At 40.7% G+C, this 20,011-nt stretch overlaps 1 protein-coding gene across 2 annotated transcripts in view; it reads right to left on the bottom strand.

Moving 5' to 3' along the window:
- Positions 1-20,011, bottom strand: part of LOC128516146 (polycomb group RING finger protein 3) — a 52,775-nt gene that overhangs the window by 9,606 nt on the left and 23,158 nt on the right. For both annotated transcript variants that reach the window (XM_053490457.1, XM_053490465.1), the window contains exons 2-8: positions 18,206-18,289; positions 16,579-16,696; positions 14,868-14,964; positions 10,028-10,083; positions 9,747-9,857; positions 6,493-6,575; positions 310-447 (exon numbers count right to left, since the gene is read on the bottom strand). In XM_053490457.1, the coding sequence (XP_053346432.1) occupies positions 310-447; positions 6,493-6,575; positions 9,747-9,857; positions 10,028-10,083; positions 14,868-14,964; positions 16,579-16,696; positions 18,206-18,220 (618 nt within the window). In that variant the 5' untranslated portion in view covers positions 18,221-18,289. The remainder of the gene's footprint in view (positions 1-309; positions 448-6,492; positions 6,576-9,746; positions 9,858-10,027; positions 10,084-14,867; positions 14,965-16,578; positions 16,697-18,205; positions 18,290-20,011) is intronic.

Genomic DNA, 20,011 nt, shown 5'->3' with positions numbered 1-20,011 from the left:
TTTTGACTCGACACCGTAGCAGCAAATTCAAAATGCAAATTTCATGTCTACTTTAAACCCCAGAACTCTGCAGAGCAGGTTGTTCCTGATTAGAGATGGAAATGTAATTTTGCTGTGTGGAGGAAAATCCCTTTCAAAGATTCCTGTAGGATCTTAGACGAGTCCATCAGGTCTATTCAATATAATTAGAATATGTTCCAACACTATGTGGTTAAAGGAAAGCGACTGATTTGTGAACGCTGAACTAGAGAGAGAGAGAGAGAGATCGAGAGGGAAGTCCGTGGCGTGTAATGTTTCATTTGAACTGACCTCGTTGAAGGATGTCAAGTTGAGCTTCTTGGCGATGAATTTTTTAAGATGAAGAACGGTAGCCTGGGCTGAGCAGCGGATCCACTTCCGCTTGAGTCCACGAAGCTTACTGCTGTTGCACTCCAGACAGATGCTCACCTGAGACAGAGAGAGAGAGAGTGAGAGAGAAAGAGAGGTAGCTTATTAAGACAGAACAGTAATACAAGAAAATGCTGCCTTTCAATCATTCTCAGTTGATTGTCCTGTTGCAGTGGATCTGAATACTGGGAGCACTGGGAGCACTGGGGGCGAGGCAGGAATACACCATGAATGGGATTCTTCTTCATCGCGTTGCAACACAAACACAGAACACATTCAAAACTTTGGGTGATACGGAATTCCAATCCACAATGTTTCTGAGAGGTGCAGCGAAAACCAGGACACTGGGAGAAACCCACACTGGCATGGAGGAAACACAAAATTCCAGGATCAAACCAGGTTCACTACACCATTGAGACACTGGTCATGGGATGCAATTAAAAGGAGGAAAGCTGAAGGGAGAAAGGTCCTAATGTTTTTTTCCTGTGAAGAATGAGATATCACATAGCGTGACACACACACACACACACACACACACACACACAAACATGGTTCTATACCATTTGATAAAAAATAACTTCCCAAACAAAACCAGGTGCTCTGGGAGCTCAGTCATTGTCTTGAGCCAGGCTGCAGTTTCTCTGTGTGTGTGTGTGTGCGTGTGAGTGTGTGTGTGTGTGTGAATGATGGCCCAGATTTAGGCCCAGCTCAATTTGGGCTCGGCTCCTCCAACAGCCAACGCTAATGAAGAAGGATGGAGCTCCTGCGTCTAAGAAGCCCCATGGACACACAGAGCAGTGACACACACACACATAGTCCGGGCTGTGTTTATGGATGCTAAACACACCTCGATCTGAAGGGCAAACAGTGTGAGAGTGCTGCTGTAATCCCTAGTGAAAACCGCGTGGAAGAACACAGCAGCCAGCCAAAACGAAACAGCGCTGAAGCCAACAGGCCAGAGTCGAGCAGCGGGGACCTGCGCCATTTGTGTGACACAAACTGAAATATGACTCTGTGTATAACTATACGAGCGTACGTGTGTATCATTACTGGGTCATTACCGCATAGGCGGGCCGGTTATAATCGACCCGAATAGTGACACAAATGACTAATGCAGTTCGAGCTCAAGCCAATTACACCTCGAGATGAAAGCGAGAGAGACGCGCGATGCGCACATCTAACCGCAGCTAGAAAAACAAAACTCTTCCCCGGTGTCTCAGATCGTCTAATTATCATAGCCCAGAGTCTCAAAGGCATCTGACATGTGCACTCTTGTAGTGAACCGTACTCTTGTTTACAGAGACACAATATACAGCTCAAAGATTGAGACGCAGCTCTGTTTTTTTTCCAGAGGCTGTTCATTTCACAGATGTTTATTAACCGCATAAGTATACGAGACTATTCAACTGCTACTTCTCTGCCATCTCATAAAAAGGTGTTTTCCGGGGGAAAAAAGGAAATGCAAATTGAAGAAGAAATGAGGTTAGAAAGTGCCGATTTGTCATTCGGAATAATATTCTGCGTTACAATTATGCCATCAAATGTGTAAACAGATACTAAAATCCGAATAAAACTGAAATTAATCTCTGTAGCATATGCTTAAGAACATCATTCCTTCATCCATCATCAGGAATTGTTGTGTTACTGAGCGCCTACGCCGTAGAGGCACATTGGATGAAATGCCAGTCTGTCACAAATTTACATTCAGAGGTGCAGTATAACCTATTCACATTCATTCACATTTTCAGCAAGAGACTTATCCCAGCCGTCATTTCTTCATATTTTGCTTCTAAAGAGTCAACACAAAGTTAGCAAATGTAGCGAATGGTCATGGTGGCTTAATACACCATGGACAAGGTGAGAATCCATTGCATGACACTTATTTGTACACTACGGGCAATTTGGGAACGCCAATGGGAGGCATTGTGGGAGGAAACGGACCACCCAGAGGAAATCCATACGCACAGGCACAAAGCGGGAATCGAACCCTTGGCCCTGGAGGTGCGAGGCAACAGTGCTAACCACGGTGTGTGAATGAGTGTGTGATTATGGGCATGTATGCCCTGCAGTGGACTGGCACCCGGACCAGGGTGTACCCTGCCCTGCGCCGAAGTTTTCCAGGATAAGCTCCAAGCCTCCATGATACTGTCCAGGATAAGCGATATAGAAGAATGATATATACATATATACAGTACTGTGCAAAAGTCTTAGGCACTATTTTATATGCTGTACCAATTTTGTTCTATATGTTTATCATGTCTGCATAATTATGTACAAAATCATTCAGTATTTCCATATATAACTTAGAAATGAATAAATAAAGAAAGAAAAAATATATATAATGAGATAAAAATGTAAGTCGCTCTGGATTAGACAAATGCGTAAATGTAAATGTAAATATAGTACAAGACAGACCAGTTTTTAGATGGAAACAAATAATCTAATGTACGCTCCTGGGATTTGCATAAACGTAGAAAGAAGCGAGTGTGACAAAGTTACCAGTAGAACTCATATTCTCCAGCATGCTCAGTAAAACCTAACAGCTGTTTTCTTATAAAACTGCACGAATCTGTGTCTAAAACTCCTAAATTTAAGCAACGAGCTTTTACTCGATATTGACTTTATTACTGTTTATTCCTCTTTATAGAAGTTTCTTTTATGCAGAAATGTTTTCAAAAGCATCTTTTGCTTATGCCATATTTTTGTATGTGCCTAAGACTCCTGCAGAGCACTATAAGTAAAACAGTTGTTAGGATTTTTATTTATTTTTTTTATTTATTTTTTTTTTCTTCTTACTCCAATTATCCCAAAATGACTTTTTTGAAAGAAACATGAAAAAATGAATTTGTAAAGAAACAAACCAGATTTATGAATATAACAAAATGTCACTGGTATCGCTCACTGCCTACTTACGGAACCAGACTCCTTAAGCATTTATGTTTTAACAATAGGACTCAGTCATTGAGCATAAATGCCTCTTCTACTCGAAAAAGAAATACATATCTCTTTGCTGTGCTTACTCCTACTAACTCCTCTCAACCAGGGTTTCACTTTATAGTGTTTAGTCCTGATTTTTTCTTCTACTAGCGTTAATATATTTTTTTTCTCCGTATGGCACTTTTGTAAAGCAAAAGCAGTAAAAGTAAAAATAAATGCTATTCAAACTCAATGCGTGCCTTGTTAAGTGTTTTTCGATAACATTTTCATTGTCTCGGTGACACCCCGCTCTGACTCAGTGACCTTGAGCTGGCAACTGGAACCACATGTCATGATCACACACACTCACACACAAAAACACACACACACACAAACACAACTAATCCTCAATCCACAGAGATGGATGTGCTTTTTCACTGCTCTTCATCCTCCAAATGCTCTCTCTCTCTCTCTCCCTTTGGCTGACTCACACACTCCACTAGCCAGTTGTGAAGTCATCAAACTCCAAGCAAAAAACAAACTTCACACAGACACACACACACATACATACACACTTCCAAGCTTGTGTCATTCACATATCTTTTAATTTCATGAATATACCCCGGTGCAATGTGTTCAGGTGCCTGAACTCACACACACAGACACACACACCATGACAAACTGCATCTCACACTGCTGATCCAACTGTTTTTGTTAGTAACAGCAAATTTATGTTGAAACAGCATGCACCAACCACGGGCGTCCATCGACAGAAAAGATAGGGGAAAAAAAAAAAAGAAAAAAGTGCAAAAAGTAAGCACACAGCCAAATAGAAATCCTGTTCTGCTTTTATAAACAATAAGTGTGAGGTCATCTCGGAAACACCCTACTGAAGGAGAGGAGTCTGAAAATGAGACGCGACCTCACTTCCCAACCTCCACTTCCTGCATTATTAAGCAGAGTGACAAGGTGAAAAGGGGACGGGGAGGAATACCAAACAGCCTCCCGACAGCATCAGTAAGATACACGGGCTCTGGATAAATAGTCTAGTCCAACAAAGCCGCAAAACTGTAAAGGAAAGCCTTTTTTTTTTGTCATTTATAGTGCTGTGTTGAGGTGTAACAGAAATGATAAGAACAGTAATGCCTCAGTGACCTGCAAGGGGAAAAATGAGTTTTCGAAAGGCCTGCTGTGACACGAAATCCCCCACCTTGGCAGGAGAATAACTCCGTCTGTCTCACAGGCATGCTTTGTGAAGAGAGCCTACTGCTGTTTACTGTATGAAATAGATAAATAGAAAGAGAGAGCGAGAACTTTTCAAGGACAATCCAACAGCACGCACAGGATGCTTATTAATCCAAATTCAGACCTGTCTGCACTCTGATCAAATACACTGGAACCTTGGATTGCGATACAGTAAGTCAGTCTGCGGGCGCTTTGCAAGACAAGCTAAATTTGTAATAAATTTTAACTTTATAAACGAGCTAGGGCTTTATGTACAATTAGTACACATGCGCTCTGTCTGCCGGGCTTCGTGTGATCACAACTGAGCCAATGGTTCTTATCTCACGCGCGCTGCGAGGTTTTTGGGTCCTCGTCTCTCATGCTCAGTCACAGTGTGTGTGCGTCACTCATATAGTCAACAACTGTATGCGTGTACTGTTTTCTATAACATTGTGCCTACGTGTGTGTGCGCATGTGCATAGAGCAAAATCAAATGAGAGGTTCCTTGTTAAAGATCCAGATTCCAGAGTCTCTTTCATAGCACAGTGTGTGTAAGCACGTGAGAGTCATTAGAGTTTCCATGTTAAAAAAGCTCCAAGACAGAGCAGTGTTTTTGTTAGTGTGTGTGTGTGTGTGTGTGCTCGTGCTTGTGCATGCATGTGTCAAAGTCGTCCTACACAGTAGCCCCCTCCCTCCGGGACGGAAAGGAATACCAAACATTACCAAATACCAAATACTGCTCTGTCAGGATTTTTGTGCAGATTCATTTGTTTTATTTTTACTTTATATTTTGAATTAATTATTTTTATATGAATATTTTCTGAAACTTTTGTGGAACAGATCATCTGAATTTCCATTATTTCTTACGTGGGAAATTTGCTTTGATATACGAGTTTTTTTTTATATACAAGCACGCTTCCAGAAGGAATTATGTTTGCATTCCAAAATTTAAGTGTATCTTTTTCTTTTTCCCATCACTTAAAAGCTTGCAGTTGTGGGACAATGATGTAATTTCCCATGTGATGCCAGTGTTAACAGTAAACAGCTACAGCAGCAGCAACAATAAAGAAGCTTCCAGCTCTGATTCACACCATGTATGCATTTATGTGAAAAGAGAATGAATATGGAACTCTGACTCTAAACAGACACTGTTGTAACTAACCATAAAAAAATGGTTAATGAAATTCTAGGTTGTTACCTGCCAATCCATGTTTTTTTACTCTAAAGATTAGTAAACAATATTTATTCATTCATCCCCAACAATCTCCTTACCCTGGTCAGGGTGAGAATAGACCTAGAGCATACCCTGGGATAACTTGGTGCAAGGTGCGAATACACCTGAGCCATGCCAGTCCATAATAATAAGATAATAGGATTACATTTTTGGTCAATCGCACAGAGAAATTATTTACATACAGTATGCCAGTTAGGAAGCTGTGTTCAGTATGCACGGTCAGCCAGGATACAGCACCCTGTGGAGCTGATAGAGGGAAGCGCCTTGTGCAAGGACTCAGCGGTGCCGGGGCTCGAACCCCTGACCTTCCAAACAGTAACACAGAGCTCTTAACTGTTTGAGCCACTACTGCCCTGAGTTACCTTATGTACACAACAACCTTACATACACATACTGTTTAAAAAACACTCATTTAAACCCACGGGTGATGACTGACTGAGCCAGCGACAGGTTTAGGTGTTTTAAGAGAAAAACTGAAAACTTGGAAGAAACCTATAAAGCCACCATATGAAGTAAGAAGCACCTCCAAAAACATGCTATGTTTCCAAATGGTTCATTACAGTAAGGTGATTGTGTTTGTCCAATTAGTGGATTGCAGTATATTTAGCACAGTATGTTATTCCTGGTTACCAAGCAATAAGCCTATGCAAATTCTGCCCAGGTACTTAGTTACAGTAGAGCTCACTCGTAAATGGAATGAACAAATGAAACAACAATGTGCATGTCCTTACCTGTTCATCACTACGATGATAATCATTATCCTCTTCTGGTTTCTCTTCTCCTTCCTTCGCTGTATCCTCGGATTTTACATCGCCTGATTTGTTTAAGGGATAAAAAAAAAAAAAAAAAATGATTATTAATTTAAACCCTAATGGCCACAGACATAAATTTCCATCTTCCAACACCTAGCTTTTTATTTTACTTTAAAGCAAATTAAATCGTGCACTGGTTTTTCTTTTAAGTCAGTGTAGCTTCTATCTGGTTAGTCAGCCATTAATGGATAAGTACAGCAGGAGAACAAAAGGGACATTTTGGAGAGCATATTTCTTTTGCATTTGATTTTCTATGAAAAGAATGCATGAGCTGAAACCTGTGGTGTGGGGTTCATTACTTATTCAAGTCAAAAAGAAACACAGAAAGCTCTTACAGGCTTTTAACATCATATTTTTCCACGTTCTCTTAGTGAACTTGGCTGATTGTGGAAGGATGAGACTTTTTTTTTAAATAGCTGATGAGAAGAGCTTGTTCGAGCCCAAAGCAAACACAAGGTGTTTACGGAAGTATACAACCAGGTGCTCGTTTAGGGTTCTTGTGCATCTGTGCGTTTCTATCGCCTAGAAAACTTTCTGAATAAATGTTTTGAACCATCTATAATTCATTCCAACATATTTATGCATTCATTATTCATCGCCTGCTGCCCTGACTTACACTAAGCCGATGCGGTAGATGGCAGGGAAAAAACAACAACTTGGCTCTGACTCCGATCTCAAAGTTTTTTTCGTTTGACACGCTGGAATAGTAATCAGCACACCACCACCACCACCACCGCGAAATGCAATTATGTTAAACTTATTCCCAGGCATATTGATAAAGCGCACAAACCACAGACGCACATAATTAATTAAAACATATTCATTTGCAGCTCGTTCAACAAGCAAGGACAAATCAGTCTGGACAAAAAAAATAAATAAATGTCCCTCACCTCCGACTGGCAGATGGACTGAAATAATCAGAGACCGAAAAGCAAGTTTGATAACGACACACACACACGCCATCCAAATGAATGATTTTTACACACATGTTAAAAATTTCAATTTATCAAATCTGCATTGTTCATTTTAAGATAACGTTCCCAAAGTGTTAGGAATATGCCTTTTTTTTTTTTTTTAATGAATGGAAATATTACAGTGACAAATTTTCTTTAACACTCCCAAGTGGAAAGAAAAATATTTGTGCCATCATATGGAGAGCGAGTGTTGAGCCAGATCCTAATGACACCACATCCATCTGTCAGGCGACCATGAGAGTAAAGCAGGCCGTGCCCTTTGTGTGGACGGGATGGCGTATTCACTCTGCCCTGTTAATCAGAGCAAAACAAACCAATCGTGGGCATCTGTGAGCTCGAGCGAGCAGAACAACACAAGTTGAGTGCTGTGATATACAGTAGCATGAGCAGCAGCACACTTCCTGGCTGCAGGCTGTAATATAGAGATAGGAGGTGGCGACGGGCCAGAGCGGAAGAAAATCAAGTGAAAATATCTTTTTTCTCTGTCATTTCAGTCCACCCATAATGAAAACTGAGGGCTGTTTTCTTCTCTCTCTGTCATCTAAATTGCTGCATAAATGATTTATGGAATGTTTGATATGCTTAAAAGATCTTTTTTGGGAGCCCTCAAATAAAGTTCTCCTGAAAGTTGAGACGCAACTGAAACCAGGGGAAATTACGTCCTGAAGAAACTCTAAATCTCCTCTGGCTCATTTCTTATTCTCCTGTGAGCAGAGCGAGCTAAGCGAAACTGGGCTAAACTGAAGCAGGCAGGCTGCGCGGCTGTGAAAAGAGGAGTTTCCTGTTAAATTAGACTCGCTGGATCTGGGGTTTATTCTGCACCCCGTGCGATCCTGGACATGGGGTCTGTGGAAAGGGCAGATTAATCTTGTGTTCAGAACTTCTCTTATGCATCAAATGGGGAAACACAAAGTCTCCATCCACAGACGAATCTAGCGATCAAACTAGGACAGGAGCGTCTCTGGGTAATAAAAGATGTCAGAAATGTAGAGGTATATGCAGTATATTAGTACGAATGGATGTCATGGTTCTCACCATGTTTTTTTTTCTTGATATATAATAATTTAAATATGAATTATTATACATGCCACAGTGGCACTGTTTGGAGCAATACTAGTCTGTCTTCAAGTCATGCAAAATTGAGGTGCAAACAACTACATTACCATAGGTCTTAGTCGTTATAGCTGTATAACTATTTTGGGTTAGCCATAAGGAATTACATTTGTAGTAAACGCCGAAAGACCAACGACAACAACCGTAACCGTAACTTTGAAAGATACCAACTTGATTTGCCTGATGAGTCTCAGCTGAACTTTTGAATATATTTTCGCACGGAACGAGGGTTGCCCCAATTACTTATATTGTACGTGCGTTCTGGGAGACTCCAAGCTTGGCATGCAGACAAAAAAAGAACATATAATGACCAAGATCTACTTTAATGTACTTCTATGCATGCAGACTTAAAAAAAGAAAAAGAAAAAACGAACTATCTGTTTAAATAATAGAACACACATAGAACATGAATCTGCGATGAATGTAAATATGCACTTTGCACATATTTATATGCCATCTGTCGAGCAGTCCTGACAGAATTAGAGCATCCAATCACTCGCTCTACCATTTCCCTCCCTTCATACTGCATTCAGCTTTGAGGAAACAGAGCAAAGAGTTACCCCCCACCCCACCCCCCGCCAATCTCACACCTCCTCCCTATCCGCGTGTCTTTCCTTTCTTTGGCTCAGAATAGGCAGAAGCACAATCGGATGGCGCAGTGCAGAGTTTAGATGAACTTTTTCTTTTGTGAGGCGTAGGCCTGCCAAACAGGCTGTGACAGTCAGGAATGAGAGACCAATTCCACTCCCATTTAAGCCTTAATTACCAAAGTCGGGTTTGCGCATTAGGCCAATGATTAAGGCTGCAGGCTCGGCCGGCCCCTGGGTAGCCATCCACAAAGCCATTAGCACCTACTACAGTGGAGTTACTGTGCATTAAAAGAGCCGCACTGTAATTGGGTCGAGCGACATAACAGAACAGGGCGTGGGTGGAATATGATGAAATAACAGATGCCACAGATGCCCCTGTCTGAAGGTGGACAATAATAATACTAACGATTCATACCGGAGCTTGGAGCTCTCTTTGGACTTTTTAGATTTTATACCAGGCTAGCAGACTGAGAGAGAAAGAGTGGGTGGAACGTACCATTGCGCTGCGAGTCCAGGTGGGCCTTCATGTTGCACAGCTCTCCTTTGATGTCTCCGGGTACCTCCATGCCCAGCTTCTGATAGAAATCTCTCTGCTTTTTCAATTCCGCTGCACACAGAAACATTTAGAGACCGACTTCAAAACGAGCCTTTTGGTGCTCCAGTAGCAATACTTTGTGTGTGTGTGTGTGTGTGTTTGTGTGTGTACGTGTATCTGTTATGGATGATGCTGTGTGTGAGGAAATAAATAAATAAATAAATAAATAAAAAAACACCGACCTTCTTGGAGTCCCGGCACCAGCTTATAGACAATGTCTTGCATTGTTCGGTCATGGCTGAGGAGGAGAGGGAGAAACAGAAATGTAAAGCACAGCGCAGCAAAGACGATTAACGTGAGAACCAGTGCATATGTAAATGTATCATGAAAATAACCAAATCAATAATCAACGCGGGTCGGAGCAGCGTCATTAATTAAAATTTAAACATCATCAATGATTAGCTTCCTTAATCTATTAACCATAAATGATTTAGATAAACTGGGGCAATTGGCTGACATGGAATATCGATGTTTATTGACTGGTGTATTAAAGTTCCAACCTCTCAGTTTGTATCCGAGTGCAACTCTGACTCACAGTGGGGTATAAAATGTATCCGTTTTCTTAAACACATTTCGGATGAGACTGCAGAATGTGCACTTTATCAAGCACACAAAGCAAAAGATAATTAGACATGATTACTGTAGATTATTTCTTGTAGGTCTAAATTATCTATACCGCTTATCGTGAAGGGCCTCAAGCCTGTCCCAGTGACCTCAGGACACAAGCAGGGGACACCCTGGATGAAGTGCCAACCCACTGCCACCCCACTCATATTTACTTAGTCACAGTCACACTCGCCCAACTCTCCCACCCACTCGCCCACCCACTTGCCATGAGATTTACTCACTCAGTCCAAGTCACACTTAGCCACTCATTCAGAAACTTGGTATCATTCAGTCGCCCACTCAGAGCCTCATTCTCACTTGCCCACTCAGTCGCCCACCCATTCAGAGTCTCATTCTTGGTCTCACTTACTCGCAGTCTCAAATCACTCACGGTCTCACTCACCAAGGGCAATTTGGAAACCCATTTTTTGAAAGAAACTAGCATACTTGGAGGGAACCCACGAAACACATGCAGAACAAGCAAACCCATGCATGCCAACCAAAGGGGAGATTCAAAATCCCAATCACAGATTAATAATAATAATAAAAAGAAGAGGAAGAATAATGCCTGACCTGTAATGACACATTTAAAAGTATAAATGCATGATTAAAAAATGAAAAACAATAAACAAAGAGAAAATTGCTAAAAGTGACTGTGTGAGTTGTTCCTACAGAAGCAGTAGCATACTAAAAAAGTACATTAAAATAAACATACAGGTTTGTAATGTACACCATGAATTAATTTTGCTCATAATTATTAACAATTAAAAAGCTGCATTAATTTTGATGATCATTTTAGTCATTATAAAGTATTAAACTTTAGTATCAGTCTAATTTCCAAAGATGTGAATGTGCACCAACACACTGAAATCCCAGCATTATGTGATGTGACAGAGCTGCTTTTTAGCCTCTGCTTGTCCCTGCATTTGTTGGTTCTCTGGGGACACAGGTGCTGAGCCTGTGATGATGGAACCTGATACTGGCTTGTTCCTCTGAGAGCCAGTTACCATGTCAGAAAGCCTTAGGGCTCAGTGTCCCTCGGGCCTGCCGTAAGAACAGCCAGCGCTATCTGCTTGGCTTTTTCGCTGTATATATGTCTCTACGTTTCAAGACAGGGGCGTAGAGACATATATATGTGTAGTGGTTAGCATTGTCGCCTTGCACCTCCAGGGTCCGGGTTTAATTCCCCGTGCTTGGTGGGTTTTCTCCGGGTACTCCGGAGTGGGGTTCTCCAGTTTCCTCCCACAGTCCAAAGATATGCAGGTTAGGCTAATTGGTGTTCCCAAATTGCCCGTAGTGTGTGAATGGGTGTGTGAGTGTGATGGATTGGCACCCTGTCCAGGGTGTACCCTGCCTCATGCCCTAAGCCTCCTGGGATAGGCTCCAGACCCCCCACAACTCTGTCTACAGGATATATAGATCCATATATAGAAGACGAGTGAGTGAGTTTCCAGACAGGAAAATATCTAATCTTGCATCAGCACTGTGAGCTGCGAGTGAGTCAGCGTACACAAGTTTGTTAGTACATCGAAGATAAACCACACAACCACACACTGGTGTGCATATCATCCCAGATCAGACATGACAGACACAATCAGAGCATTGTGACTGCAGGGTAAATGAATCATGTTTCTTTTACAGCCAGCTTTGTTAAACGCTTTATATGTGGGCAGGAGTGAGTCGTGAGCCTTTTTTGTGTGCAATAACATCATCTTCTGCATAAACACTATATATACACACACATGTGCGCACCTTTTATTTATTTATTTTTTTTTCATTTAGATTTGTAGCTTCTTGTGTATATTTAGCACCCTTTGTATGCTTTAAGAGAGATTATAGGGCATATCAAAGCATCCAATCAAGATAGCGTCAGCGTAGTACTACAGTGTTATGCACTTCAAGAACACAAAATGCAGACTCATACCAAGGGCGGGTCACAGCTAAGAGCACATTGTGTCTCGTTGGCCCCCTGCTGGGCTCTTACGGACATTACACGGAGCATCGTGCATGTCTGTGCATGTCTATATGTGTACACTGAGTCAAACCTGGCTATTGCAGCACACTGGGGAAAAACAAGCCCAATTAGCGAGCACTGTCGCACCCCGCAGCGGCCGCAGAGAGGCCTAGGGATGAGAAAGGGGCTGGCATTTAAAGAGATGATCAACAGACTGTGGATATACTATAAATATGTTTGTCAGTTCAGCTTGGGTGAGATGCGGAGGGTGTAAACACATAGAGATTTGCTTGTTAGTGATTAAACAGCACAGGTGGATAACACGGAAAATAAATTCTAATTAATTATCTATAAGCACGAAAGGCACTTCACTGTAAAGGGTAGTGATACGCAGGCTTCAAAAAAGCAAAAAAAAACTTAGTTGGGTTTTTATCAGGCCGCAGATCTGAACCTGTGGTGCACTGGGACAGGATAGTAAATATTTAATGTCTTTAATATTTAATACACTGCAAAATTGGGAGGAACACTGAAGATCATCCAAGTACAAGCATAAATAGTTGTATTAGTGCTCCTAATGCTGCACTCTTAATGCTCCCATTGCCTTTGGGTGACAAAGAGACTCTTTATCTTTAAATGATCCTGAATTGAACATTTCATAGCTTTGATGCAAATCAAATGTAGAACTGAGATGAACTAGCACCATCTTATGTAATGAGTAGTAAATAGTCATTTTTACTCTTCGAGCATGTCCAGAAGTAGTATGTGACAAAGCACATTAATTTGTTACTGTAATTAAGTACACTTTTCACATACAGTGGAACCTCGGCATAAGAATGCCCTCCCCTATGAATGCTTGTCTTAAGAAGTGAAATTTTGCAAGAAATTTGCACTGATATACAAAGCATTTTTGGCATACGGATAAACGAACGAACACAACCAAACTGAGTTTGTTTGTTTTTTGTCAGCAAAAGCTGTTTCGAAAGAGTCAACTCAGAGCGTAACACGTAGAGCTTTTTTTGTTGTTGTTGTGATATTCGTAATATGTTTGGGTGACTGGAACGGATTATTTGCATTTACATCATTTCTTAGGGGAAAATGTGTATCGCAATACGAATTTTCACCTTAAGAGCTTGTCTCCTACTTAATAAAATTTGTATGCAGAGGTTACACTGTATGCACGTACTTGCATATTAGGGAATCCGTTTTTTTTTTGTGTCTTTTCTCCCAACACACTGCTGGGGGGTTGCGTAACACACTCGGAGGACAGCACTATCCACTCCTTCCGCTTGCATGAGCTCACAGACGCCTATGATTTCCTGTAGAGCTGTGATTAATGTTAGAGCACTAACTGCCTCCCATCCCACCCCCTGCTGAGAGGGGCTACAGCATCACCAGGGAATCGAACTAGCGATCTCCAGGCGATAGGGCGAGAACTTTAGTAAACACTTTTACCTATACAGTACATCCTTCAGCAAATATCTGTACTTTCTACTTCACTACATTTGTGCAGTGTAGCGCTGTGTTACATAACCACAGTGATGTGTAGTATTTGAGGCGGTAATATCGGCGCCTGCTGACTTCAATAACTCTTTTAATTGTGTAAAGCTGCTTTGTGACAATGTCAAATAAGATTTAATTAAATTGCTGACTATTATATGTAATAGTGTGATTAGCTTTCTCGCTGTGAAATCATGTAGCAGGTGTAAAATCAAACAGAGATAGTTTCACAAAATCACAAAAAGTTTAAAAGTATGTTTGTTCTTTTTTCAAATCACATCATCTACACATGCTCTTTAACGGTTTCACATTTTGTAAATTTAGCATAAAATATGATGAAGAGCAGTATAAGGTGTCAACAATTTAACGCTAACAAAAAAAACAAGAAAACCAGAATAAACCAGCTGTGCAGTTTTCTTAAAAGTTCCCCTGTACAACCATCATGGTCCAGAGGATGACAAATGCAGCAGCACTACTAAACTGCATATGCAATAAAAATATATATATATATCAAAATGTACCACAAAATGAACATCACTGCTTGGTCAGAATTCTCACGCAGGGGCCCATTAATCATGACTTTCACTGCCCACGCAAACATTTAGCAACGTGGGCTCTAAAAGTAGCACGATTTATTCCCGCTGCAACACTTATGATTGTAATGATGCAGGGGTTTTCATCACCGTGTCTGAAAAGTGCAGACGGTGAGAGAGACACGGAGTGAGACAGAGAGAAAGGGCAGAAGATCAGGCCAGAAGGATTACACCCACTCTTAGCTTTTTATACGCGTTCTATTGCACATCACTTCCACCAAAGTGCTAAGTTAACAGCACGGAGGATGTAGCCTGACACAGCTGAGAACATGACTCCCTACAACGCTGTGATGAGCTGTCAGAGTCATCTGCATGCCGTGTGTGTGTGTGTGTGTGTGTCGATCGTGTCTGGTTGCTGCAGTACATTCTCACCCGATATACTGCAGTGGGTGGCTCTGGTGAATGACAATCCTACACGTGGGGCATGTGTTGTTCTCCTCCAGATATTTCACTAAACAGCTCCTGCAGACTGCATACACACACACACACACACACACACACACAAACACACAATATCATTAGACGTTTAGATGTACTTATATTCTGCATGTGTGTAAAGGAATGTGAGGATGACAGAAAAGTGTGCAGCTTCGTATGTTGTATTAACAGAGTTTCTTTTGAGAGCCTGAAACAAATAAATAAATAAATCAATAAATGAAAATGAGACATGACATGCAATGGTTATTTCTTTTCCTCCCACGGTGAAACGCAGCCCAACAGCGTCTGTGCCTGCTATAGTCATGAGTGGCACAAGGGCCCCCTCTACTGTTTACTACTGCAATAAATGAAAAGTTAAAAAGCTGACTAGATTAAGTAAGAAAAAAATACTCCGATAGGACTTTGGACATTGTATGTCCCTCACTGTCAAAACAGACTCGACTGCAGTTTAATAGGCGCACTATTACCTCATAACTACCCTTACTAGCCATTTTATATAGATATAAACCAACCCATATACAGTATATTATGCACTTTAGCACCGACCTTGACAAATTATGTCATGTCCTTTTAAGTGTTCAGTTTAGCCTTTTTTTATGCACACTGTACGCACATTTTTGGCTAGTCTCGTATCGGTGTTGTTTAATCATCATTAGGTGGTTTACAGACCAAAGAGAGGTTTACAAAGGTCTTCGGTCAAGACCTCACCACAAGTACCAACAGTATACAGTACATTATATCTATTACAGATGTGGTGAAATCAATCCAGTGGCCAAATAATACATGTACCGAAACAATTCTTTACCCTAAGTAGGTTCCACCTCAATACTGCATGGTTCCTACGAACATTCCTACACATAGGTTTGTATCACCCCAATGAGGATGAGTTCCCTGTTGAGTCCGGTTCCTCTCAAGGTTTCTTTCTATTGTTCCCATCGCCGTAGGCTTGCGCATCACAAACAATCTGATCTTTTTGATTTAGACAACATTTCATATTAATTTCTGTAATTTTCTGTTTGATTCTTTGTGAAAATGATTATTGTTAAAAGCGGTAGCGGCCAAAACACAGTATCGATGCTGATTCATTTTTTTTATGTCATACATATAATACAGAAAAATGTGCGTGTGCCAAAGAAGCTACTTCTACAGTTTATGCACTGTGGAAGTGATCAATCATGCTTCCCTAAAAATTTCATGTTGCAAACTCCAGCCATCTTGGAGAGATGATTTTATACGTGTCCCATTTCTCAGCATTATACTGTCTCGCCTCAAACAACAATCATTTAAAATGCAAATTATTTATATTTCTTCGAGTATTGATACTATAATTGGTACAAGCTTTTAGAAACATATGACATGTAAAAAACTGTTGCTTAGATTTGTTTTGGCTTATAAAGCAAAAAATCTGTAGTGTCCGTAACCATGTCAAATTCATGTTGCAATATCTTAACAATTTTGCAATTCACAAGAATTCACTGTTTCAGGTCTTTTCACATGAAACCTAAATTTCCCGAAAAACCCTGGATATGAAATGTAGTGCTGTTGATAAATAACACTCTCACACAAACAAGGCATTAATCGCAAAAACTGAGGACAATATCGAAAGTGTGTGCTTGTGTGTGTGAGTGTGTTTGTGCGTACTCACAGGTGTGTAAGCACTCAGTGACAGTGGTGGCATCGATCAGGTACCCCTCACACAGGCGACATGTAATGTGGGCATTAATGTCCCACAGTTTGATCTTCCGTGTGAGCATCTCGGGGTTCTGAAGAGGGAAAAAAAATAAAAGTAATGTGTGACACGCAGTGTGTAACAGATTTATCCTGCATTTAGATCAACACCTGTGTTCTGATTTTGTCACTTTTAAATATCAAAAAAAGCAGATCTATTTTAAGGGTAATATGGGTGCAATAAGTAATAACTTAGCAAACTGAATGTTTTAATTTAATGGCATTCTGCTTGCTTTTCTCAGAAAGACCACAAGGCACACGCAGTCAGACACGCATCCGTGTCCAGAAACGCCTACAGAAAGGCAAACCATCTCAACGCTTCCTCTTTCTATTAGCACCCTGTTCTTTATATTCAGTAATTAAACTGATGCCAGGAATTGATCCAATTTTGACAATACCTGTACAGTAACACAATCCATGTCAGCTTCAGAGTCTACGCTATACTGCTCATCACACACATGATGGTGGCATCGTTTAAAATTGATTTGGTCCAGTAAAAAAAAAAAAAAAAAAAAAAACACCCCACTCCTGGAGAATAATGAAATTAAATTTGTTTAATTAAATACATTTTGAAAAAGACACCGATTATGTAACTCTATGTGTTTTCTCTACTCTTTCTATTTATGTATCTTATATTAACTTATTCTCTTACATCTTTTTTGCATACTGCTCTTTTTACTTTACCTTTCACGCTTCTTTCATCAGGAGCCATAAGCTGATTCACATTTTTTTTAATTACTCAATAAAACCATTAATATGAGATGGTGGTGTTATAGCTAAACAAAGTCTGGCTCACTTTACTATATTACATACTGCAGCATAACTGCCAGATTGTAACTCACCTTATTTAACTGAACGATAAAAATGAAACTGTAAATTGATTAATCTTACTGAGACTACATTTTTGCCCAAAACCTGACATTTATTTAATTCATTGGAGCTTTTATATCGATTCCCTCTTCCCTGTAAATATGACTCTCAAAAGAAACTTCTTAAGCTTGCATATTCAATTTAATTTTACTCGATATAGTTTTTTTTTACTACTTCATTTTATAGTTACTGATAGGCTTTATATGCTTGCACGGTATTCCATAAGGTGTCTTTGAATGCTTTAAAATGTGCCAATAAATAAAATGTATTATTATTATTATTATTACTTTTATTATCACTGTTATTAGTAGTGGTATTTTTTTGATATTATTTTATTTATCTACACTTTTCAGCATATGATTTCCTCCAAAAGACACATGTTTATGACCTGCTGCTCACAGTCACACAATGTGATGGCTAACTAACACTTCCCTTCACTCTGCCAGGATATAACCACCCCTGGATTGGGATTAAGCCTCTTTAAATGTTTTTGTTTCCGTCTCGATGTCTTATTCGGGACATCTTGGAAAGCATTCTGACCGAGTGGAACACGGAGGGAATTAACTGCCTGTCTCGCTCATACATTTAGTGCTAATAGACACCGATAGATCATTCTACACCAGTGCATTAAAAAAAAAAAAAAAACATGGTTGTGTGTGTTGGTGTAAGCTTACCCCTAATGCTGCCATGAATCTACTGCAGTCAGAGAGGCAGCCAGGCCAGCATTAGCTGTGCATCATGGACGACTGCTCACACACCTACAGAAGAAACACACAGAAGAAATTAAGTAAAGGAGAAGGAGTAAATACATTGGTTGTGTATCTTATTTAAGAATGATTTCACATCTGAGAATGATCATTCCGAGCTCAGCGTACAGCCTGGGAGTCTACATCGATTTACCGAAAAGCATCTGCAACATCATTTCCATATAAGAGTAAAAATTCATCTACTCAAACAGTAATCTTACGACATGTCACATAGCTGATAGGACAGCTGACTGTTCTGATTTGATATACAGATGATATTTCATCAACTGTTCCAGTGAACTTTTAGCATATCGAATCCTATATCATATCATAGTGCTGTAATATTCTTGCTTCTGATCAGTCAAGCCGTGAGGATTAATTTTCTATGAGGACGAGTCAAATAAAAAAACCCTTATGGTTGGATTTTTTTCATGGTTTAGTGCAAATTGGTGCCAAAATTCCTTGGTGTCAATTGGCAAAAGACTAACTTCACCTCCATCGTTGATTCTCCTTCAATTTTGCACACACACACGCACGCACCACAAAAAGAGCCAGTTCCCCTGAGTGCAAATAATTGCAGAAGATTAATCAAACAATTTTTGGAGCCATAAAAGTTTGCTTAAGACCTGACACAAAACTGAAAACCCCATAAAATTGAAATTACTTTTCACTCTACCAGCTTTGCGAAAAGCTGCAATCCTGAACCCAATTTTTGAAACACAAACACTAAACTTAACACACTGCACAAATAAAGCCAGGGATGAAAGGTGCCGGCAGCACTGTAGCTTAATGATCAGCACTGTCGGCTTGAACCTCCAGGGTCCGGGTTCGATTCCCACCTCAGGGTCTGTTTTCATGGAGTTCTCCCTGGGCTTGGTGGGTTTCCTCTGGGTACTCCGGTTTCCTCTCACATTCCACAGACATGCAGGTTAGGCTAATTGGCATTCCGAAATTGTACCAATCCTGTGTGAATGAGTGTGTGATTGTGTGTATTTGTATGTGTCCTGAGCAGAGTGGCTCCAGCCCACCCACGACACAAAATAAAGCGGTATAGACATGGAGGGAGTGAGTAAGGGTCCTGATATATCCAGCCAAAAATCAGCACAGTCACGTTCTCTTCATGTGAGTGAGAATATCAGGTTACATTAGGCTAAACCACACCAGCTCCACTCACACAAGCACACAGTAGGTGAATGGTCATTGTTTTGCCCAGGAAAACTGCTGGACTCTATAACATCGGCAAAGCGCTGTAACTTAATCTTTTTCTTAACTGAAGTTTTTGTATTTTGTCAAGCAGCACTGTCGCCTTGCACCTCCAGGGTCCGGGTTCGATTCCCGACCAGGCTCGATTCCCGTCTCTGTGTGCATGGAGTTAGCATGTTCTCCCCGTGCTCGGTGGATTTCCTCCATGTACTCCGGTTTCCTCCCACAGTCCAAAGTCATGCAGGTTAGGCTAATTGCCGTTCCCAAATTGCCTTTAGTGTCTGAATGAGTGTGTGAGTGTGTGCATGTGTGTGTGCTCTGCGATAGATTGGCACCCTGTCCAGAGTGTACCCTGCCTCATGTCCTAATTCTCCTGGGATAGGTCCCAGGCCCCCCACGACCCTGAATGCAGGATTAAGCGGTATAGACGATGAGTGAGTGAGTAAAAATGTCATGTCAAGGTACAACGAAACAACGTGATGAAAATGAATAGAACATATATGCCATTCGCAAATTTATAAAAACGATTCG

The sequence above is a fragment of the Clarias gariepinus genome, chromosome 2 (genome assembly GCF_024256425.1).
Source record: "Clarias gariepinus isolate MV-2021 ecotype Netherlands chromosome 2, CGAR_prim_01v2, whole genome shotgun sequence".
NCBI lineage: Eukaryota > Metazoa > Chordata > Actinopteri > Siluriformes > Clariidae > Clarias > Clarias gariepinus.
Note: the sequence above shows the minus strand (reverse complement) of the source record. Positions and strands in the feature narration are given on the sequence as shown.